The sequence below is a fragment of the Penicillium hordei genome, assembly GCF_028827395.1.
Source record: "Penicillium hordei strain IBT 12815 chromosome Unknown utg000005l_segment0_segment0, whole genome shotgun sequence".
NCBI classification, from domain to species: Eukaryota; Fungi; Ascomycota; class Eurotiomycetes; order Eurotiales; family Aspergillaceae; genus Penicillium; species Penicillium hordei.
In genome coordinates, this window is record NW_026623146.1 from 2,970,945 (window position 1) to 2,994,257 (window position 23,313).

The 23,313-nt window shown below is 46.7% G+C and overlaps 8 protein-coding genes across 8 annotated transcripts; 1 reads left to right on the forward strand and 7 right to left on the reverse strand.

The window, feature by feature from the left end:
- Positions 1-764: 764 nt before the first annotated feature.
- On the reverse strand, positions 765-2,634 carry N7537_010046 (putative isoamyl alcohol oxidase; the record flags this gene model as incomplete). The annotated part of the gene is made up of 2 exons (XM_056901100.1): positions 765-2,103; positions 2,159-2,634. The coding sequence occupies 2 exons, from the start codon at positions 2,632-2,634 to the stop codon at positions 765-767; spliced, it is 1,815 nt and encodes a 604-aa protein (XP_056749768.1).
- A 1,561-nt stretch (positions 2,635-4,195) lies between these two features.
- On the forward strand, positions 4,196-4,822 carry N7537_010047 (uncharacterized protein; the record flags this gene model as incomplete). The annotated part of the gene is made up of 2 exons (XM_056901101.1): positions 4,196-4,659; positions 4,684-4,822. 2 exons carry the CDS (start codon positions 4,196-4,198, stop codon positions 4,820-4,822), a joined length of 603 nt encoding a protein of 200 aa, XP_056749769.1.
- Positions 4,823-5,553: 731 nt separating this feature from the next.
- N7537_010048 (glycosyltransferase family 32 protein) lies at positions 5,554-6,207 on the reverse strand (the record flags this gene model as incomplete). The annotated part of the gene is made up of 1 exon (XM_056901102.1): positions 5,554-6,207. One exon carries the CDS (start codon positions 6,205-6,207, stop codon positions 5,554-5,556), a length of 654 nt encoding a protein of 217 aa, XP_056749770.1.
- Positions 6,208-8,386: 2,179 nt separating this feature from the next.
- On the reverse strand, positions 8,387-10,384 carry N7537_010049 (cytochrome P450; the record flags this gene model as incomplete). The annotated part of the gene is made up of 5 exons (XM_056901103.1): positions 8,387-8,591; positions 8,669-8,838; positions 8,901-9,177; positions 9,277-10,136; positions 10,331-10,384. The coding sequence occupies 5 exons, from the start codon at positions 10,382-10,384 to the stop codon at positions 8,387-8,389; spliced, it is 1,566 nt and encodes a 521-aa protein (XP_056749771.1).
- A 383-nt stretch (positions 10,385-10,767) lies between these two features.
- On the reverse strand, positions 10,768-12,566 carry N7537_010050 (class I SAM-dependent methyltransferase; the record flags this gene model as incomplete). Its single annotated transcript, XM_056901104.1, has 2 exons — positions 10,768-11,028; positions 11,130-12,566. The coding sequence occupies 2 exons, from the start codon at positions 12,564-12,566 to the stop codon at positions 10,768-10,770; spliced, it is 1,698 nt and encodes a 565-aa protein (XP_056749772.1).
- A 1,112-nt stretch (positions 12,567-13,678) lies between these two features.
- N7537_010051 (COP9 signalosome complex subunit 1) lies at positions 13,679-15,296 on the reverse strand (the record flags this gene model as incomplete). The annotated part of the gene is made up of 4 exons (XM_056901105.1): positions 13,679-14,677; positions 14,726-15,006; positions 15,058-15,102; positions 15,179-15,296. 4 exons carry the CDS (start codon positions 15,294-15,296, stop codon positions 13,679-13,681), a joined length of 1,443 nt encoding a protein of 480 aa, XP_056749773.1.
- Positions 15,297-16,453: 1,157 nt separating this feature from the next.
- On the reverse strand, positions 16,454-18,081 carry N7537_010052 (fungal specific transcription factor domain-containing protein; the record flags this gene model as incomplete). The annotated part of the gene is made up of 2 exons (XM_056901106.1): positions 16,454-17,512; positions 17,566-18,081. The coding sequence occupies 2 exons, from the start codon at positions 18,079-18,081 to the stop codon at positions 16,454-16,456; spliced, it is 1,575 nt and encodes a 524-aa protein (XP_056749774.1).
- Positions 18,082-19,087: 1,006 nt separating this feature from the next.
- N7537_010053 (MDR family MFS transporter) lies at positions 19,088-20,896 on the reverse strand (the record flags this gene model as incomplete). The annotated part of the gene is made up of 4 exons (XM_056901107.1): positions 19,088-20,096; positions 20,154-20,269; positions 20,336-20,651; positions 20,715-20,896. 4 exons carry the CDS (start codon positions 20,894-20,896, stop codon positions 19,088-19,090), a joined length of 1,623 nt encoding a protein of 540 aa, XP_056749775.1.
- Positions 20,897-23,313: the final 2,417 nt, after the last annotated feature.

A 23,313-nucleotide genomic window follows, 5' to 3' on the forward strand; every position in this document is an offset into this window, starting at 1 on the left:
AGTCTCGTGGTAGTCGAGATCGAGGCCGAGCGAATTGTTAGTCCCACTTTCTGTAGGAACAGCACTGTGCTATCCGTGTTTTTTTATCTTCTTAGCTGGTTGTTTATCAGGCCCGATGATCATCTTGTGATGCTTAAATATTCACCTCACGGTGTCGCAGTAGTTCAAGATATCTTTCAAGGCAAAAAGAAGTTGACGAACTAGCCGGGCGGCCTTTACTGTGAGGAAACGACTGCAATTATTGATAAATCTTGTAGATGGTCAGGGTCTGAGCGAAAAAATGAAAAGGAAATAGGGCTGTGGACCCATAAGAGCCCAATAATTTGATCACAATGTGGTAATTTTCTAGGGTCGTATCTAAATCTAAATTGCTTGTGACATTATTCGATTACATAGATGGAAGCGTTCATCCTTTCTGAGCAAGCCATATATCTCAGAACTCACATTCTTCATGCCACCTACCCCTGTCTAATAGAATAGAATGATTGTCTATGCAAAGGCAGATTCATAAATTTTCAATTGGCTCCTGTCAAATGTATTTTGTCCATTGAATAACTTGCAACAAGTTTAGAGATCAAGTATCTGTCATTATCTGTTATGTTCTAAATATAAAATACAAGTTCTCCAATCCAAAACATACATCCGTCTATCTATTTGCATCTCTTGCAAAATAGGAAAGAAAACCAGAGATGATTGAAATGTATGTGAACACAATGTTTCAATCGGGTTCTATATTTTACTCCTATGGGCAAGCATCTGTTATATCATGATTCGACCCGGCATAGCAAACCAGAGTTCAGATCATAATTCCACAGGTCACTACCAACACCACTCCAAACAAAGAGACTCTCGCTAGGATCAAACTTGCGTTTAATGGCAAGGAGCATCTCGTAGTTCTCACCATAGAAATCTTTCTTCCAGGTACTACTGAACGGGTTACCCTCGTTCATGTAGGAACCGGTATTAGGAGCCCAGTTTCTCCAAACAGGCTCCTTAACAGCCTCATACCAGTCTGCGGCCGCATTCAGGGATTTGCTTGCATCACCTGTCGCGTTGATCGATGCTCCCAGGGTGAAAACGTGAGCGTATGCGGTGCGCCAAGCAGGAAGAACACTTCCACGCATGTATGTTGGGACACGAGCAGGCCCGCGGCCGCCTTGTAATCCAAACAATAACATCGTTCCAGCTTCTGGATTCTCGGAAACCAATGCCTGCTGCAAATATTCCGTTAAGTCATTCCGAGGAATGTCCGATAATTCCCTTCGGCCCATCAGGCGGCTGGTCATCAGGCTGACAGCCCCAGCAGAGTTACTAGATAGTGGTTCAGGCTTCGCAAAAGACCAGTAACTCTGACTAGACGTCTTTTGGCGAGAGATGTTTAGATAGCTACTGTTGCCAATGGATGTGACTCGGGCTGCTAACTTATCAATGATATCATCCATACCATCAGCCGTCATGTTTAAACCAACAAAACCAAGCACCGCTGCAACACCGCGTGGTGCTTCCTTAAGACCCAAGGCCATTGCCCTTGTCTTAGTGTATGCGGTGATGTTGCCATTCAAACCACCGTCCATAAGGTTTGGAATCGAGGAAACAACCTCCGACAGAGCATTCCATGAGGCAGTCTCGCTGAGGTTTGATGAGTCGGCCGCATAGAAAGAAAAGCCGCCCATGACCACATTTGCCGGAACAGGGTGTGTTTTCAAAATAAACTCCGTCACCACTCCATATTGGCCTCCTCCACCTCCACGGACAGCCCAAAAGAGATCCCCGTTCTCTACACTGTTCGCGACAAGGCTCCTACCATCGGTAGTAACCACTGTGACCTGGTAAACTTGATCCGATGCAAGGCCGAGGTGGCTCGACAAAAATCCATGACCGCCATTCTGGATTAACCCCCCGAGGCCAACAGTGGCATCTTCACCACCAACAACAGATCTGTTCATACGGTGAACTGCAGTATAAACAGAGCCCCAGTTGTTGCCGCTCCCACAGACAACAACATCGTCGGTTTCATTTCGACCTGGCAATTGCCAAGCACTTCGTCGTTCGATATGTTTGAAATTGTGTGTCCAAATAGAAAGTGCGAATGCTCCAGTTGATCTAGGTGAAGATTAGCGACTGATGTAGGATATCCAAAATACCTACTACAACATACCGGCCGTTCAGGTCATGTCCTGTTCCTTTCACGACAATCCGAATATTTCGTTTAGAGGCCCATTTCATCGCCCAAGAAACGTGTTCGGTTGTAGTAGCGTTCACAATATACTGCGGTAGCCCACCAATACTGCAGCCTTTTCTCTCAGCGTAACCAGTGGCACCCTTTGGAACACAGGAGTTATTTGTGTAGATTGGGTAATCGATGCTCTCCGGCCAGGCAGCATGATGTGCTGCGTAAGACCATTTCTTCTGCACGCTGGTACACTCCTCGGGTGAGTTGAATGGATTGCCAAGATAGCAAGATGATGCAATTGGGGCAGTTTTGATCAGAACTCCCTCGATGGAATGATTCAATGCAGCCCATTCATTCTCCGAGGGCCAAGCTAAATCGGCAGGTGAAACTTTGCAGTTCAGGCTTCCAAATGAGGCAGTCACGAGAGCCGAGAGCAAACATATAGTTTTCAGTAAAATCATTATCGCGCTGCTGTGGTCAGCTGTTAGAGAATTGGGGAGATTCCATCCTTTATAGACCAGGATATCCGGGATAAGGGTGACAATACGAACACGATTAAGGATGCTGCAAATGGCAAGTGATCATCGAAAACATCGCTCACCTGGATCATGTAAGAAGACGTATTAGCCAGGGGTTAATTGGGTGTACCGTTACAACCGTTCGAATGGATAACTTCCAATATCTATGAGTGCGAAATTGAAAGCCAATCAGCAGTCGAGAAGTCCGCGTATACAGCCACTGGTAAGTTACAGTATACGGCTGATGCTCTACCAAACCAAAATAACTCTGGTGGGTGTCGATCTTCGTATTTCGTATTTCGTCCGGAGAGGGCACTAAATTCACGGAATACTGTAGAAGATACAAGTAAATTTAATTTAGTATTTAAATTAACATTTACTATCCCTAATACTTTAGTGTGTTTAATATAACTTGATAAATCAGTAGGAATTGAGCATCAATGATAGCTTATACCGAGTTAGAGTTACGGTATGCGTAATTCCGTTACACAGGCACAGTAATATTTCCTATTGATTACTAGCAGAATTCGTTGTGTGCTTGAGGCCGCAGCAGACTGTCGTAGCCAAAATTGGAAAGGCAGTTTCGCCCATAAGTTTCCCGCGTATTGCGTGCCCGAGCTCGGATTATACGAAGTGCCACTCGACATTCCAGGGCGACTACATCGTCATATAAGAGTCCAAACTTTTCTGTGCTCTCGGTGTGATATGTATTTTCTCTCTCATTGAAGTCATAAATTCCGCGAATGAGTTTCCATCCAACACAGTAGGCATCTCACACAAATTTAATTCTTCTTTGGTTATTGTGATACATTTACAACAAAATAACTACAATTACAGGAAAATCTCACAAGGAGTCAAGGAAAGGTTGTTTTCAATGCAAACGCCGACACATCAAGGTATGTTAGTTCTTCCCAGAAGGATAGAAAAGGATAGCAACTGTAGCCAGATATTGACCTTCGTAATCAGTGCGATGAGAGCCGTCCAGCTTGTGACTATTGCAATATCACTGAGCTTCACTGCTTTCATAAAGAAGACCCGACGTCACAGACCCGAAGCTCCGGGTGTACGTCATTGTCAAATACAACCAGCATCACGACGAAAAGTGAGAATGATAGCGATACAAGCTTTTCTAGCAGCTCTGCTCCCGACAGGGAGTATGACAGTCCACCGGTCAATGCTTCATCTTGAGTTGCTTCGACATCTGATCAGCAAAGACCTGACGCTCTTCGGTTACGACAAATCTACATTCGGGACTTTTGATCCTGAAACCCTGGATAAATTGCTTACTGTACCCTGCTTGATGAACCAAGTTTTTGCGTTTGCAGCGTGGTATTTGAGCGTCATTGGTCCGACCAGAAAACGAGAACTTCAACATCACGCAACTAAGCTTCGAGCCCATGCCCTCACTTCGTTCAAATCGAAGGAATCAAAAATTGATATCGATAATTGCCTTCCCATCTTCCTCTTCACTTCAATTCGTGCTTTTCATGTGTTTTCCGAGAAAATGGCAGTTCACCAAAAGGATTTTGACGGTTTCCTACGCGACTTCATCGATATATTTCATTTGCACCAACAAGTTCGTGAAATTACCAATCGGCCGTGGGGTTCTCTTCTCGAATCGCCACTCAAACCACTTCTGGAACTTGAAGCAAGTGCATTGGTGCAGGAAGAATCTCCAGTGGAATGCTCCAAGCTGTTAGCACTGCTGAATTCGGCATCAATTGATTCATCTGCCAGGAATATCTACCTGGAGGCAATCAAATCTCTCCAGATGGCCATCAACGGAAGTCGAAGGCATTCCTCTGGCCAGTCGACAATAGGTCCGATTATTTCCTGGTTGGTTGTCGTGCCCTCTGACTACATATATCTTTTGGGAGAGAGACGACCAGAGGCACTCATCATTCTCGCCCATTTCGGTGCCTTGTTACATTTGTATCGTGAGATTTGGATGCTTGGAGACAGCGGAATGTATGATATTCATTCCGTTTCTAGTTACCTGGACAGTAATTGGGATATTTGGTTACAATGGCTGAAAACAATCGCTCAATGTGAAAATAATGAGAAGACTTGGGTTTGTACATTGATGTTCCGGTACGCAACCTTATTTGCTGCCACGAAGCACGTCGGATAAGTACAAGCAAGCAAAGTCAGATTCAGCGTCAAACATTCTTCTGAACTTTATTTCGGATTGGATCCTTTGGCTCACAATTCTATTTATTTCTCACTTTCCTCCAGTTCTTTACACAATGATCATTCTAGCGTACGTAGCCAAGGGCCTTGGAAGCAGCCATCGGGTTAGACTTAGCAGGTATAGAGAGAGACGACAAAGCGTCATCTCTGGCTATTTCTGTTAAGAGATTTGTGCATTGGAGTATGTTTTAGGCCGTTCTGGTTTTATTATCTGATGTTTAGTATGATTTACGGAGGTGATATTGATTGACTTTTATTATGTTATTTTGCGTTTTAACTTTCTAGTGCCATGTTCAATTACACGAGAGATGCTCAACCTAAGCTAACGTTGCGCAATCCATGGCCCTGGACCTCATCTAGGAGAGAATCTACCATAGCATCTCCCAAAAACATAGATAAGCCCCAACGCTATAGATAGACACCCAACACCTGTCAAGTGTACCCCCATTTGCACATGATCGGCAATATAATTCAACGCCAGCCCGTCCACCCCCTGCCAAGACCGCCCAGCGGCATGCCGTATTACCGCGCCACCATACCCTTCGTCTAGAAGCCCTGTGACGTCCTGTAGCGTACCGTATAGCCAGGAGTAGTTTCTAAACACCGCCGTCAACATTATCGGCCCCGTAGACCAAAAGACCTGTAGGTACGGCAGAACTATCCATCGCGATGTCAGCCTTCCCCCCGCCGCTTGGCCTCGTAAAGCACCCACTGAAGGAATGGAGACCCTCTCTCGGCCATAAAGAAGTGGTTGCTTGGGCCGATTGTGCCTGCTGTTGGAGCAAATATTGCTTGCAAGCCGAGATGTTGGAGGCATTGTATGTTCTCGGCTGACCTAGGGTAAACGTCTAGGTCTGCGTAGATACCGCCTTCAGTATAAACGACAAGCAGTCTAGCAATGTCTGCACGTTGGATATTGTGAGGATATCCTATGTATGTCGGCAGTAGCCAGGGGTATTTGTCGTTGATGAGTTTGAGGATATCATCGTCAGTCCAAAGCTTAATGGTGTAATTTTGGGGCTCGAGCATGGACTTCCATGAGTCGCGTGATGGTTTCATTTCAGTAGAGTATTCTTGAACGTCTGTCGTTTTCCATAGTTGGTGGATAGTATTGGGTATATTGGAATCGAGTATATGGTGAAAGTTATCGAGGGGTTCGAGGGCTTCATGAGTGCATTCGTTGATTATCCTTATAGACTCGGACAACCTCTCGGCGAGGGTAAAGTCGTCCACGTAGCTAAGCTGATAGATGACGAAGACCGCCAGAGAGAGAGCGACCAGAATGACGAGCCTTCTCATTCCCTTTCTCGAGAAGGCTACCATCATAGTTTACTTGGGAGATGAGACGCCGCACCTTTGGCAATGCCAGGACCTTGATCAATGGCGGATTGACTTCTGAATGATTGCTCAAGCTTAGGGGTGGAGGATTGGCTCAGACGCCTTAAGCGGCAATTCTTGTTCACAGACGAGTACGAAGTTGACCCAGACCGGTTCCGACAGTGTTGAGCCCATCAGGAGATTCCGCAATGAGCATGTTTCATTTCTTATTCGAATTTAGTCCCGACATAACTCCAATTCGTTGATTCGTCTCCGGCCGTGGAAACGAATTTCAGTTCCGTAGTTACTTTTGATCGCAAAAATGGAGCAATAATTTGCTGCCTAGTTTATATATTTACTGAATTTATTCTTCCTACGTGGGACACTCTTTTCTGTAGATCAGAACGCCAGTTCGTCCGCTTGAAACACCATAATGAGCTGGGGTTAAGACATGGCGAATGGTAGCATATCGTACATGGCTAATTGCCATCTTGTGGATTATTGACACAGAAATATTAACGAATTTCTGAGTGTATGTCTTAATGAGCCAAATGAGCATGTTTACATTAAGCATCATCTTTGCGGTACTCTACAGTAACAATGAACGATCTTTGCTTCTGTTCCTGGAAAATGTAGGACTACAGCGTTACTCTCAGTCAAACGAAGATTCCCGCCGGATGGTCGTCTGTTTTTAATGACCCTAATATAATCTATCGCTATACCGTTCCATCGTTTCATTCACCCATCTGACCTGCTTTTTTCTCCGAAGGCTGGGCAGCTAAGTGTGCAATGTGGTGAATCCGACGATGCGCTAGATATATTCTCGTTATACATACGTGCATTCGAGTCACCGCAACTCTAACTAGAAACCAATCAGCGGTGTATAGTTCCTACGTATAGACAGTGGATGGACCATGATTAGACGGATACGCGTATTGCTCGTCGATTTGTATACACTTTACGGTAACACTGTTGTGTGGGGCATTGGCCTTATTTCGCCACTATGATGTGGGGAACCAGGCGCAGAAATCTGAGTATGACCTTTTGATCGTAGCCCACATAGCGTTGTCCAGGAGATCATAGGAGTTTAGTGCTCAATACTACTAAATTCTTCACTGACAAGCCATTATAATTTATCTATACTTAAAATCCCCTTGCCGCTGAATTTGGTACATACGGTAACCTTATAGTGGTTCGAACGAAGCCTTTAAAGCATATAAGTGATCACGGTAAGAGCAGAAGAGGGTAAGAAAGGGAAATGATAAGAATGATAATGAAATAGGAATATGACAGAAAGCTGGTGTACGAACAATGTATGGTATGGATGACCGATGTTGACAACTCTAAAATGACAAAACCCGCTATCTCAACGCTGTGCGGACCTCGATCACTAACTGTAATATACACCTTTGTATGGTATGTCTGGTACCCAATGTCACATGATTTTCAGTGGTAAAATACCCCGTTTCTACTGTATTCGGACTTAGTATTCGACAGAATACCCTGAGTATCAAAGCCTGCACCGCGCCTCAACCAACCCTAACCGTCGTAGGTCGGGGGGTCGATGGAGAGCCACCCTTATCGACCTATATAAACCCGTATATATATGTATATATATATATATATAAAATAATAGTATATATTATTGATATCATCCTATCTTATTCGAATCATCCGAATCATCCGAATCATATATTATATCAGGTTTTACTGGATTATCAAATTTAGTAGAAATATGATTGTTCAACCTAATAGTTACCATAGAATCCGATAATACATCTAGACATACTTGGCCCAATACTTTGAACTTAGATGTCACTCCAATAACACAATCCAGAACACCAAACAAGGCTATTATTATGAAATTACCAAGCGACGAAGCCGACCTCTAACCAGTGAATGTCTTGCGCGAATGGGGAAAAACGAAAACACAAGCTCCACTAAACCCAAACTCTAGATCGACTTTAGCCGCTGTTGCAAGTCACAACGCAAAAAGACTGACCCAGCCAATCCAATAAAGAGTGATAACGAATAAGCATCCAGGAAAGAAAGGAAGACTAAATTGAAGGTAAAGAAATAAGAGCCATGGATCTCATAAACGCCACAAACCCCTGTTATACCTATTGTACGACACGAACGCAGATGCAAGGCATCTACAAACCTCGAACACTGACCCCTCCTCATCTCATCATTCTGAAAACAGAGGCATGGGCTCCTGAGCGGCCGGCATTCCCGCGTCAGGAAATCGGTCTTTCAGCGTGACCATGAGAGCCGGCTTATCCCAGAGGAAATAGACTTTCTGGTCGGCCCAGTTGGCGCTCTCTGGGCGTAGGGTTATGTCGAAGTGGTGGAGGAGCTTGCAAAGAATGAGGCGGATTTCACAGTTTGCTAGACTATCAGAGGGTATAAGATGTCAGTATTGATTGAGATGGTGCAATGTGGATAAAAGGGGAAATGGCAAGGAACGCACTGTTTCCCAAGGCAGACGCGCGGGCCAAGGCTGAATGGCTGCAGGGCATCCTTTTTGTCATTCTCAAAGACCGGGTTTGAATCCAGCCAGCGTTCTGGCATAAACTTATCCGGGAAGGCGAAGTTGGACTCGGAGTGGTAGGAGGCGTAATGGTGACATGCCACAGCAGTCTTGTTGGAATTAGTACATAGGTTACAAATGTGACATACTGAAGTAAAACACATATACATACATCCTCAGGGAGAAAATGGCCATCCACTGCTGCTCCGCCTCGCGGTACCAGGCGCGACAGACTCGTCACGAAGGGCGGATAGATACGCAGCGACTCCTCGATGACAGCGTTCATGTATTTCAGTTCCTCCACAGCGCGGAAGGTCATGTCACTGTCCTGTTCGAAATTGGAGCGGATCTCGGTGACGAGTCGGCTCATGACGTAGGGAGCTGTACACAGGTAGAAGATACAGCCGGATAGGAGGGTTGCGGATGTTTCGCTACCGGCCACAATTAGACTGGCATTCATCAGCATTAGCACGGTATATCAATTCGGAAAGGCAAAACAGAAGGGAAAGGATGGGAAGGAGCATTTGAAAGCAACGAAAACCACTCACATAAAACCATTAGAATGAATCTCAGCCCGTGTCATGATACGCTCGCTCTCGCGATATTGGCCCTTCTCCTCGCTCAATCCATGCTGGAGAATAGCAGACATAAAGTCCGGACGAGCCATATTTGATTGCAAGCGTCGGTCGACCTTCTGCGCACTGAGATCGAAGTGTTCCTGGCCCACGCGTTTAACCTCCCGCGGAAGGAATAAGTCCAAGAGCCCCTTGAGCATAGGGAACTGATTTACAACGCCAATATAGGCAAGAGCCTTCATAGAGGTGAAAATCAATTTGATCCACGGATGAAGCTGGCTGTCCTTCAGGCAGTCGAAGGACTCGCCAAACATGAGGTCACCGGTGATATCAAAAGTGGTAAAGTTCATCCAACTTCTAATATCGACGGTGGAAGTCCCCTGCCGAACTTGAGACCGTAGTTTGGTGATCATCCTATCGATATAGCCTGTGATGAGACCTTCTTGGTCTCTCAGAGCCTTATCAGAGAAGGCATGAGCTAGCAGCCGTTTCTGTCTTGCGTGAGTCGCATGATCGACTGCACAGACCAAATGATCGACACCATTCACAGGGGCTATATAGTTGCTCCGGTTCTTGGGGAAGCAACCACCAGGTCTGGCACCGTAGATATCGCGAAAGGCCTCTGCTGTATTGAAGGCCAGCTCATTGGGTCCAAGGCGCAGGATGGGACCGTACCTCTTGTGCAGAGCCAGAATGTCCAGGTGGTTATGACCACTGATGACGGAGAGATTGGACGGGATGCGAGATATCGCCCATAGCTTTGGACCGGGGAAGTGGCGCAGGGGCGACCAGCAGAAGGCATAGATGATGCTGTAGGTGACCCAGGCTAAGAACTGTTGATTGAATGTTGATTAGCATGGCTTTCTCTGCGAACGCCTTTCAAGAGAGAAAGGAGTAGGTAGATTGCATTTCTCAGAGCTGCTGTGTTTCCTCGGGGAGTTATCTTGGGAAGGACTGGGCTCTACTGTATGGTTCCTTTCCTGCATGAAACAAACGAGGGTTGGGAGTACGGGTAAATGCAACTTACAAGGCATCCTGCAGCCGCGCCCCAAAACCCAGGACCTGAGGTTGCCCAAGACATGGTTAGATTTGTAGTAAAAGAGGCCATAGAGGTCCATAGGGTCATGCACCACCCTGAAGCCATGTTTAGTTCAGGGTCATTGGCTCGTTTCTTTTCCGGATAGAAATGTTATATGGTAAATGATTCTCTTTTTCTAGATTTCAAAGAGCAATTGGACACTGAACTGAGACCAACAAAAAGAGAAAAGCACATAGAAAGGCTGAGTTGTACCAGTTGAACGCGGTTAGTGGCAGACGTCAAGGTGAGGGACAACATCGGGGCCAGGCGGAAGGAGAAGGTGTAGCACAAACGGGATATCTCATTACTCCCGCATCCGAACACATAGAGTCATATCAAATCTATCTATAATATTTCTTTGATTCCGAACATCCTCGCGAAGATCCCTAGTCAAATTGCCGACTCAACTGGGACTGAGACGGCTTCCGACCGTAAACAACATGCAGCTTGCAGTAAGTATGTACCGCGGGATTCTTGAGATCTCTGCGCACCCCAGCCAGGAAAACCTGAGTATCATTATTCGACCATCCTAGCACTCGAGTGAAAAGTGCCAGCGAGTAGGATTCAACCGCCATAAGAAGAGAGCATTGGTTGTACCGACCAATTTCCTTTTGCACGGGGTCCCTAGCCCAAACACTCGATGGAACCTAGAAAATATAGCACATGTCAGTCATGACGGAAGAGGTAAACAAAAAGCAAGACCCAATCAGACAGAAGACCGGGGGGGGGGGGGGGGCGGGGGTCGCACCTTGTACACCTCATCTCGAACATCTTCAAAACCAGCCTCAACCAGTCGCTGCCGGTGACCTTCGGCGATATTCATAGGTCGGCAGAATGCCTCACTGGCCTGGGTCAGTCGTTCAAGAAACTCACACAACGCCGGCGCAAGACGGATCGAATCATCATCCGATTTGAGCATAACTTCAAACTCCTGCAACTCAACCCATCCACCGGGGCGCAGATGCTCGTAGCTCTGGCGCATCAGCCGTGACCAGTCGGCGATAGCACCGCCTAGATCCCGGGCGTGGATGAAGTCAAAGGGCAGACTTGGGCTGTAGAGCCATTGCGATTCGGCGTCGTCCACCACAAAGCGAAGGTTTGGTGGGACCCATGATGGCTGGATGGGACTGAGATCAGTGCCTGTTACCTCAGCACTGGGGAAACTGTCTGCAAAATCGATGGCCCAGATTCCGGTGCCGGTGCCGATATCGAGAGCCCGCTGGATGTGGTTGTTCAGTGGGGATCGGAAAAGCCGGCCGTTTAACACGAGATTCCGAACGTGGTGGAGGAGATCTTGTCGATCTTGCTCTGGTTCGTCGTTGGGAAGGACGTAGTGGCCTTCGCGGTATGAGTGATAACGTCTTCCATTTTCGTAAGCGTAGTTTTTTACATCGGATAACAATGAGGCTGTGTAGCTGGATGTGTTCTCTAATTGTCCATCATCAAACACTGAGTCAGAATCATCGGTTGATGATGCCACAGATGATGTATCTCCATTATCATCGGTGCTGTCTGTTGATAAGGAGTTCACAGGCGGAGATGACGGTAACGGAGCGAGGTTAGAAACATCGTAGCCCACTTCGGGAACGGACGTGGCTGAGTTCATTAAAGCTGGTGGCAAAGAATAGGGCATTGAAATATCCCTCGTTGAAGTTGCAACTTCAATTTCAGTGAATGAGACGGCTGATCTAGGTACCAATGGGTCCAAGACCTCGCCGTCGCCGTCCTCGGAGATTTCCTCTGGGATTGGGGCCAGTGCAGGCGATGGGAGCATACTCTCTGTGCGATAGTTGCTATCACCTTCAAGCGCAGAGTCTAGCAACGGGAGCTCAGGTACATCCGGCAAGCCAGACGCACGGATTATCGGCGCTGGAATTGAAGAAGCGTGCGGCAATCGCCTAGTGAACTCTGAAGATTCTTGCACTACCGATTCCATTTGGTCGAAAGTCCGTTTCAACGGGATACAAGGGACAGGCACTGAACCAGCCTCCGGGCTTGGAATCTCTGGGGTCATTTTCGTGGAATTTGGGATGTAGTCAGACTTCCTTGATATTTGCGGAGAATCAGGATTCCCTGTCAAGCCTGGGTATGTGTGAGAGGACAATAGATCAGTACCCAGTTCAATGCTCGTGTTGCGTCGCCGGTCGTCCAGGCACATGGGGTAAATACAAAGGAAGTCAATCATGTCGGGAAGAGGTAACCCTAGAGAGCCAATCTATGCTATCACGATATTTGACCACAGTAAGCAATGGACTACTTAGGAATATCCAAGGGAAGGAAAAGGGTAAATAAAGAACAAGTTGCCTTAAGCGAAAGAAGTCCAATTCTCATAGAATTATCCCTTTTACCAGTGTATCACAAGCAATATCAAAAAAGGAAAAGTGCCGGAGTATATGGCCAATTCTAATATTCTACAGGGGCTTGCACAATCGCGCTTTTTGCCAACAGAAAATCAAGGCTAGTGTGTAAATCTTGAAGAATGCTACAAACTTTCCCCCTCCATGAGAAAGTGAGGGTGTTCCTATAACTAGATTCGAGACCTCATCACAGCCCGATGCCTTGAGGGAGAAGCACATCCTCGCCCATGTATTACTGTGGGATTCGTACATGGATGCAAGTACACTCTTGGCTTTGAGCACATATTCCCCAAATATTCAATACCAAGGAGCGTGAGGTGACTAAGCATGGAGGAGCCGTGCAACGTTTCTAGCTTAGCTGAGAGGGATTGAGAATTGGCACTGTACACAATATCCCCAGCACCCCAGCTTGGCCTGGGTATATATTAGATATTGGTTCGCATGTCTGAGCGGTAAAATAATGCACCACTTGGGTGACGATTCCCATTTCCCTCCTCAGAGAATAGATGGCCAGTCGATATTTCCATCCTCGCAACAATATAGGAGCACATCTGGGATGTACTGTGGGTTTTGCGGGTCATCGCGTTGCACGGCGCCAAGGATTAGTACCCGGAGTGGATCGGCGGGATTGATATCCTGTCAAAGGTCGGACAAGGTGAGAATAAGATGTTTTCAACTATCCGGTGACCATTCTAATGAGCCAGTTTGTGCGATGTTTCATGCTGGTTGTGGTGGTTTACTATTATTGGTTGTGTTGAAGTAGACATCATCTACGTGCAGGAATACCTCGCTGAGAGTTGAATTGAATTGATTTCTGTAAGTCAGACAGTATCTGCAATGCAGTTGCAATCGCAGCTGGATCATCGGGGTATTATCTCATTCGTCATCATTCATGCGCCCTGATCACCTAGAGTCGAAGGGTCGGTGCTGTCTCCATCAGTTAATTGCCACCCGGGCCTCGAGGAAATCGAGCACCCTTTCCTACTCCAGGTCCTTCAGTTTTTTCCGGCTTGACCTCTAGACCTGCTTGGAAGACAGCAGTATGCAGAATCCTCCAATGGGCCTCCTGGTTAAATTCACGTATGCTCTCCAGCGTGGTACGCTGCACCTCTGCCCGTAGGTCGATCTGGTTGGACACTAGCAATCGCTTCTCGAGGTCGATGCGAGCGTTCAGCACACCATCCTGAATGAGGCCGACCAGTTCTTGCACAAACGGCGAGGAAATGTCCGTGGGACACGCTTCGCCGCCAACGACGGTAGGGGCAAAGATCTTCGCCATGGAGTCGAGTGTGACACGGCTGAAGGGAATCATGTACTGCTCGATGGATTTAGTGCGGATGCGTTTGTACAATTGCGGGATGTGACGCTGAAGGTGAATGTCGAGGAGGTAGTCGGGGCGATAAGCTTCGAGAATGTCAAGGCATTGGCGGAACTTGAAGTTGCAGAAGAAAGCGATGGCGCGGCGGATATGAGGCTCGAGTTCGAGGAAGTTGCGGAACGTCGGGCTGTCAAGCACGTTTTTCTGCAGCTCGTCGCGGTTCATAGAGGCGAGAGCACATAGACCACCGTAGACAGCTACATCGTTGGGGGTGATGACTTCATTGTAGGTGTCGCTCAGCTCTGGCGGGACGGACAAGAAAGAGTTTGCTGCTTCGAGGTATGAGCCTTGGTGCATCTGTGACAGAGCCGAAGCGGCTGAGATTTTAGATAGGTTTTTGGCTGCGTCCTCTGGCTTTGACTGAGAGTTACGCAGTCGGTGCACATTTGACTGCACAGACATCCAGTCACCGCGTTCTGTAGCGACGTTGACCATCTTGAAGAGCATAGAAGTAATGTGGTTTGGGGTAGTGCAGTAGTCTCTCATACGAGAGTAAGCCTTGGAGGCAGCAGTCAGGTCACCAGTCTCGTAATGATGATTGCCCAAATCCTCGTGGCCCATCTATAGAGGTCAGTACCACGCTTTCAGCACAATAGTTCCACGTCTTACCCGGATGCTCTCTTTAATCAAATTATTTTTGTATCCCCGCAGCTCATGTTCCAATCGCTCAGTCTGGGCCTGTACGTATCGATTGGTTTCTTGGACCCAGGCGGCGTCAAGAGAAGCGTCAGGATCGTTCGGAGCGACATCCGCCAGGGCTCGAACCGCCCTCTCGTATCTAGAAACATCTTTGCTGGTCTTAGCTTCGGCGATAGCTGCCTTGAGGGCGTCGGTCGAGAGTAATGGGGAGCATGTTCCGATGAGGTAAAGACGGTCGTAACGGGTGCGCCCTGGTCATGTTAGAATAACAAGTCTGCCTGGAGACAAGAAACGTCACTCACCAGTGTAGTTTGCAATGTAAGTGTCAAGGTCGAATTTGGGAGGCTCTGCCGAATTAAGAATGTCAGCGGTGTCTAGGCACAACATCATGACGGAGATAGCCCCACGCCGGGGGTAACAAACCTTCCACTTTCACAAGTACCCTTGCTCGAGGGGTAGCAACAGCTGTGGTAGATTCCAGAGCTGCAGCATCAATATCTGCCCGAGACGGGCCAGAAGCATCTGGAAGCGTAGTATCCATCTTGTCGAGCTGCTCAGATGATGCGTTGCGGGGGAAAGTAGGACTAGCAAATTATCTGAGCAAACTAGAGCTTGATTAATAAGCTAGACTTTTGGCGAAGGAATCCAGCAACTAATTTGAACGTTAAGAACAATATGCTGCTTAGGGCAGAGAGCACGAGAGGTGGGTGACAATCAAGTCGGTCGATCATTGTGATGGGTGATTAATTGTCTGGCAGGATCTGACCGCCCACGACACCGCTATCCAGGGGTTCCTTCAATGAACATGATGCACTTAACTAAATGAGGATCTACATGTACAGGGATAGGACAAAACAGAATGTGATTCTCTGAGAGCAACTAACCATTTTTCACGTATCTTCTTTAACAACCTCAAAGACCCGAAAGGCCAAAGGATGACCTGGAAAACTAGATGTCGCTCGATCTGTCACAGTATGTGTCTATTGGCAGGTTAATTTTATTATCATGTTACCGGAAAGGGCTTCTCATCATCAAAAAGCATACTAGAATGGAAGTATTGAGCCATTGAAGGCTACATGTAGATTCGTGGGCTTGGATATTAAATTGTAGGTTGATTCCGTAATGCAAAATAGCGGGATCCAATCAATGAGGTTCGAGTCTGTATTTCTGCAGGTTCCAGTTCGGGGAGGCTTGTCAAATCGCTTACATAATTTAGTCCAATCACTTGGGCATACCACGTAACTATATAGCTTTCTTGGCCAAAAGAAAATACTATACTAAACTACACTCAATATCTATATATCACGGAGAATCAGAATCCGACGTTCACTATGAGCCCCCGTGAGCTCCCATTTAATCTAGAGAATTCTTACAGGGAGGTGGTAGGAGGAAGCCTTCAATATCGTCTAGGGCCGTAGATACAAGTCGTGCGTATTTTAACGGTGTCACTAAGATTAATGGACACCGTACTTGGTTCTCTCTGGGAAAGAATTGTTTCGCCAACTTCATTCCTTTAGTCATAGTCACCCAAGACTTCAACACGTTCGACTTTTGTAACCAATACCCGTGGAGATATCCATTATAAACATGAAGCGCTTTGCAATGATTATTTTAGCATTATCGCACCGAAATCGGCCAAGTCCATGACACAAAGAATCAATCATCGGTTATTGAGGATTGTAAATCGGATACAACACCCTAAATCACAAAGCAATAATCCGTACGTAATGAGAACTGAACAACGGCCCCTCCTGGCTGCATATGCCTACCCAGCTCCTGGTCAATAATATCTTTATAGATCCGCGGCAGTTGCGCCTGTTCCTGGGACATTCGTTCCAGCAATTTTGAAACGAGGTTCAGATCCAAGCGGTACGACCCCTGCTGCGATAGGCGCCACTGCGCCAGAATGAAGCGACAACACATAAAGTATGACGGTGCTAGCATCGGGTTTAAGACCGCATCAATTGCGAGGCTCGAGACCTGACGAAGCCCAGTCACAACCTTGTTCACGGATTTATAGGTACAAATAAAATTATCCCGTTCGGTCGGAAGATTGGCACCTCCGGGGCCGCGGCGCTCTACCTCGGTGATGTAGAAAAGAATTGCGGAGCAGGTGTGGGCGACAATCAGCAACCAGAAAGTTTGGCTGGCGTTCTCAGGTGGCACTTCGGCAATATTATGAACGTAGGGTGGTAGGGACAGCCAGAAGCATGCGAGGGCAGACTGGAGCTCGTGGAATTCCGCCAGGCGGCTCTGGGCGCCGTCCGCACTTGTAGGCATAGGCTTGATATTCTTGTACGTAACAATGCGGCCGAGAATGACGCTAGCCTTGCATACTAGACGAGTCAAAGCAGCTCCGATTGGAACGTTGGTTTTCTCCGACGCTAATGCTGCAAGATCTCGATCGTATCCTTCAAAGTCTATGTGTAGACCATTTTGAAGAGACCGGTTGTCTAAAGGGTAATTCACGCACCAGAGCATGTCGTCAATGACGAAGTGGCGGCCCACCAGGTAGTTTATTTGCCGGTCGAGGATAAAAAGGGCCCATAGTGTGCAGCGGCATTCTTCCTCTTCTAATGGGGAGAACCGTATAGTCGTCAGCATATTCGGGTTGGGGTCATCTAGTCTATTTAATCCATTCAAGCATGCTAGGGAGTATGCCTGCGCCAGCAACACGACGGCCTTGGTAATCGCACCCGAATGATAGAGCGCAAATACACACCACACAGCTGCTTGTAAATCCCGCAACACATTTTCCTACCATTATGTCAGTTTGTGAAAAAGTCGGACCGTGCATCGTAACTACCCACCTGTGTAATAGGACTTTGCGCGAGTGAATCAACGGCAGTTTGTAGAAAGATGTCTGCTCGAGAGACCATCGCGCCACGAGTCGTCCTTGCGGCAGTGGCCAAGATGGCCCATTCCAACGGCGTCGATAAGGCTAGGCCCTGCGATCCCCGCGAACGATTTAGAATAGTTTCCTTATGGATGCATGGTAATAGATGATGAGAACGATCAAAGAACTCATTTATCAGCTGGATGTTTTGCTCGGGGGACGGTAGTGGGACCGTATGGTAGCTAGACAGGTTCGTTGAGGATAAGCGAGAGGGATCGACCAGGGTCAAACTGTCTGGAGATTGTTCGCCGCACCCCAACACCTTATGGGTAGTATCTGAGGTAAGTGGGAATAATTCCGGTAGGAAATCAAAAGATGTATTAGGTAGGTCTTGAACAAAGGCGGCAAAGTCCATCTCCATAACGCTGTTAGAGGTGGGAATCCCATGATCCAATGGGGCCAGGGAGCCTGAAGCGTAGACACATTCCATCTTCCAACCACTGCATGCCGAACAGGCGGGCTGATGGCCCTGTATCACCAGAGTCAGCCTCGGCGCCTGGGTTCTGCCAGTGGGGTGCAGGTGATCGGTGTGGGGCTTACATCACAACGCTTCTTTCGTCGACGACATGCCTTGATGGGGATTATTCTTTAGCTCCAAATTCAGCATAGGCAGTTAGGGTGTCGGAACATACTAAACACGCCTGTTTCCGTGGCTTGGTTAACTGATTGTGGTCCTTGGGGGGCTCCGACACCGGGTGGGTACGAGAGAGACGAGGATGTGTGACCATCGGGGCTACTAAACGGGATATCACCAAAGAAAGGGACGTTTCTAGCAAATTGGATACAGCAGAGGATATATATAGATAGGAGAAGTGGCAAATAGCCCTGGAGGGACTAGGACATCAAGGGTAGTGGACTGTCGATGGTAGATGACTCTGTACTTATAAGGGTGGCCTTTGTTTCGGCTAGAATTAGTGTGGACTGACTGCACGCTTAGGTAATAATGTATTCAGGTCCAAGAATTGTTGGACACCACAAATCTTAACTACTAACGTATTCCACATGCGAGCTGAGCACTCCGGGCCATTGTTTTTGGCCCGTACGCTAGTCATATCTGTAATTCCGTCAATAGGGTATGCATTCAATAGGATATGCATCCGTACCCAGTAAATTTGGATTATTTGCGGCCAAGAGCGGTCGATGTTGTACTCCATACCCATGTGAGATTCAAACTCTCCTGTAAACAGCGCAGTGTCCGCCTAAAGGATGATTCGAAGAAAGGGGAAATAGCTGATGTGAATTTAGAATTACCAGGAAAAACACGATCCTAGAGGACTCTACCGTAGAATCCTAGGATGACTACTAGTTGCCTCTGGGAAACCTTAGTTCATTCTTATTGGATGGCTGCTAGGCATATGATACATCAATAACCTCTCCTTCATTAACCAAGGTTAAGTAGATAGCCCGTCCCCCAAAGGTCAATTTTTCGCCAAGGTCTATTGTTTCCGCTGCTTCGCACAGGCCGAACTGATCAACAAACATACCGCACAGGCAAACAGCCACCACCAACCATTCTGCAAGCTCTCCGCATAAACCTCGATGATTGACTGGTACATCTCACCATTGAACTGCGTCTTTACCTTCTGGATATCCGAAAGGATGGTTCCAATCTGCTCAACATTCAAGGCCAGGTGGTGCAGCTTGGCTCGCAGCACGTTCTGGTAGACTGCGGCGTATATGGCGATACCGAAGATATCACCAACAGTCTGGACGAAGATAACCAACCCCGTGATGATGCCGATGTGCATGGGCTCGACTGAAAACTGCGCCCCGACCAGCAGAGCTTCCATAACGGCACCCTGCCCAATACCAAGGATGATTAGCTCCACGATCGCTTCTGCGCGGCTTGTTCCCGCTGCCCAGCGCGTGATCAGGCCGCTGCTTAATACGGTCAGTGCTGCGCCAACCCATGCGTTGGCCAGACTGAGGCCGTACTTGCTGGTAGCCCAACCGGCGACAGGGTTACCAATCGCCAGACCCAGCATCATCGGCAATAGAGCGACACCTGAAATTGTGGCGGAGTCGCCGTAGACCAGTTGGAAGAACTGCGGCACGTAGTACATCATTCCTAGTAAGTTGGCACCGTAAAAGAACTCGGCGAAGAAGATAGCGACGATAGCGCGGCTCCGGAGAAACACGGGTGGCATAAAAGGATCCTTAGCCCAGTGCTCCCAGACCACGAAGATCACGAGCAATACAATTCCACCAACGAAACAGCCGATAACACGAGAGTCGTTCCATGGGAAGTTGTTCCCACCCCAGGAAATGCCTAGAAGGAGACAGGTAGTACCACCGATGAGGGTGATACTTCCAATGACGTCGAAGTTTTTAATACGCTCCTTGTCGATTTTGGGGGTCGGAATGCGGAGAAAGATAACAGTAATAATGAGACTGATCGGGGAGATGCACAGGTTAATGTAAAAGCACCAGCGCCAGGTGACGTATCTGTCCAATATTGTTAGGTATGGGTTGCCCTAATGAAATAGATCATGAGACACTCACTGACTAAAGGCGCCGCCCAGAAGTGGACCAGCAACATCGGCAATAGCCCAGACCAGTCCTGTGAACGAGATGTACTTTCCGACATCACGAAGGGGAACAAGGTCTGTGACAATGATCTGTTCCCGAGACAGTCAGTTTATCAACTTCCGCATCCTCCCAGTGTTTTAATTTGATCAACTCACATTAACCAGACCGTAGATGCCACCACCCCCAATGCCCTGGACCACACGGGACCAGATCAACATGTTCATGCTCTTTGCACCGCCGCAGAGGCCGCTTCCAAGAATGAAAATGAGGGTTCCCACAATGAACAAGTTCCGCCGCCCAAAAATGTCACCAAGCTTACCATAGATAGGCAAAACAAGGGCAAATGTAACGAGAAATCCAGTGCCCAGCCAGGAGGAATTGCTGTAGGCATTGAATTCCGACGAGATAATGGGAACAGCTGTGGCGACAATATTGAAATCCAACGCGGTCAAAAGCATTCCCACATTCAATCTGGTAGATAATATACTTAGATTACACTGTAACCATCATATAAAGAATATCAAGGGGGCATACCCGAACATAACAATCCAGAACTGTCTCAGTGACAGCCCAGCCTTTGCTCCCGGCCGCGTCTCTTCCTCGGGGAGTGCATGCTCAAGGTCACTTGCTCCTTTTTCGAGATCGGTGGAAGGAGTGACTTGGCCGGAAGCCTCTAAAGTGGTTTCACCATGTTCTGTCTCTGTGTGCGATGCCATCATGAAGCTTTGCTTTCTGGTAGTTGATCCTGTAGAATTAGGATTTCTTCGGCTGAACCAGCGAAGAGAAGACAGGGCAAATGTTGAACATGGCGAGCTAGTCAGGGAAGATAGGCAAATAAATAGAGCCTAGCATTTCTATGCTTTTGAACTCATTATGTCTATTGGGGTAGTAAAACTAATTACTACTTGGCCGGCCCTGACAAATAGGAGTAGATTCCTTGTCGTTTCATGGGCGGCCAACGGCGGGACCCACAGATCTCCCCGACATCCCTGCTATATACTAAGCCTTTCATTGGATATACCGACAGTGGGGCCGCTCGTTCTACCTAGGTAACCAATAAACGTATGTCTAGCAGCGGCCGATCTGTAAGCCCGCGCGGAGGTGCTGGATGCTTGATCATGTTCCCTCCACTGTCAGGCGATTGATATTGATCTTAAAGCATTATTCCTCTAAATGCACTCATGGGGAATTTCTCACCCAACACACCATACGCAAGGTTACCAATGATTTAGACAGTCGACAGGGCTCACAGGATGCGACTCTTGGTGGCCGCTGTGTCTAGGCACCTTTTGAATGACTAGGCATATCCACTACAAGATCAGCCGTTTCTACAAATGCATTGCTTAACAAGAGATGTAGCTGGGAAGAAAGTAAAGCTGTCCAAGAGGGAACCAACACCAAGCTAGCGACAGATGGAGGCGGTTCAGATGCCGACAGCCCCATCAGCATAAATGCCATGCCGGCAATGGAACCATAGGGGCAGACTATCATTCTGTAATTCTTTATACTATATTTCAATTCCAATCAAGCCTCTAATGGACTTCTTTACACACCTATTGGTCTATGTAGTACAGTAATACACATCGTGTGCTCTGTAATTACTTCGCCTCAGATTTGACTTCCATCATGTCATCTAGAGATACTAAAGGCTTCGATAAGGTCGACCAAAAACAATACAGTGTAATAATGAGAGGACGGTGAAACTAATTACGAGCGACGATATACCGTTTAAGACGAAGCTCCAGTATATCGATATTTATCGCCACCAGTTAAGGTAAGAGATTGGAGAGAGACGTAGTAAAGTGAAATGGGTTCTAACAGCGAGTAAAGTGTCCGATAGACTTACGGAATTGCTCTCTCGGCAGAAGTATAAGAGCTTTATACGGATGCTTAGGATAGGCGATAAAGGCTATCTAATAGCCTATAGAGACAGGGAAAGGGAGATCAATATGTAGGTCTATAGTGTCCAGCAATCCGATACTAGGATCGCTGAGGGGGTATGTTGGCGTAAGGACATCAGCATACCGGAGGATATATTAATCCTACATGTTTTGTAAGTAATCAATACCCCATACCTAGGTAACATATTTCACTACTGAGCGGGCCACACCACCGAACCGGCCACCCCCCAAACACATAGTAAATGCGATAAATTACAACTTGATATCTCAACAACAGCAGTCTATATAAAGATTTCCTTATAGCCAGATGCTTCTTAGGTAATTTCTAGCCTCTGTAGGGAGTTTGGGAAATATATATGACTTTGTGATTGCGGTACATATATTTCTAGAGTTTAACACTGTAATTTTCAATGCCGTAATAATGTACATCTTCGATTTTCTTCATCTTGATATAAATGATTTGAAATTTTTATCAATAGCTATCGATAGGTAATGAAATCAAATACAAACGTGATTGTTGAGATATCAAGTTATAATATATTGCATTTATAGGGGTTATCAAGTCTTTACTCGCCATTTCCGCACCAAAACTGACTAACTTTGAACCCTATTCTTAATAAATTTATATGGTAACATATTTTTTAATTATTTTTATATTCATTATCATTTCAAATGTAGGGTAAAATATATAAAAGTTATCTAAGAAAGTATTTTAGGTAAAGAGCGGTTAATTTTCAAAGCTTGACAAATGATTCTAATCGCGAGTTTAGTATGGGAGACACTATATATATAATGGAGATTCACCTTGATATTTATATTTCAATCAGTTACCACTTAACAGCCACATATATTAGATCGATCATCTAGAGAGAAATATTTCGTCAATCTGATACTGATCCTTTATTAAAAAAAAGTTTAAAGAATTATTGCCATATAAATTCATTGAAAGAATAGGTTTCAGAGTCAGTCAGTTTTGGTGCGGAAGTAGAGAGTGGGTAAAGATTTTGTGACAGGGTTTGTAGTGAAATTACGTTAACTATAAATTGTACGGAGTGCCGATACAGAAATACAGAGGCTCGAACCCCATTGATTGGACCCCGTTATTTTATATTACGGAATCAACCGACGAGTCCGGGCACTACCTCGGGACTTGAGTAATCAGGAAATTAAGCATCATCAACCTTTCGGCTATATAAAAGCTACCCGGGGCCCGAATATCTTGATTACAACCC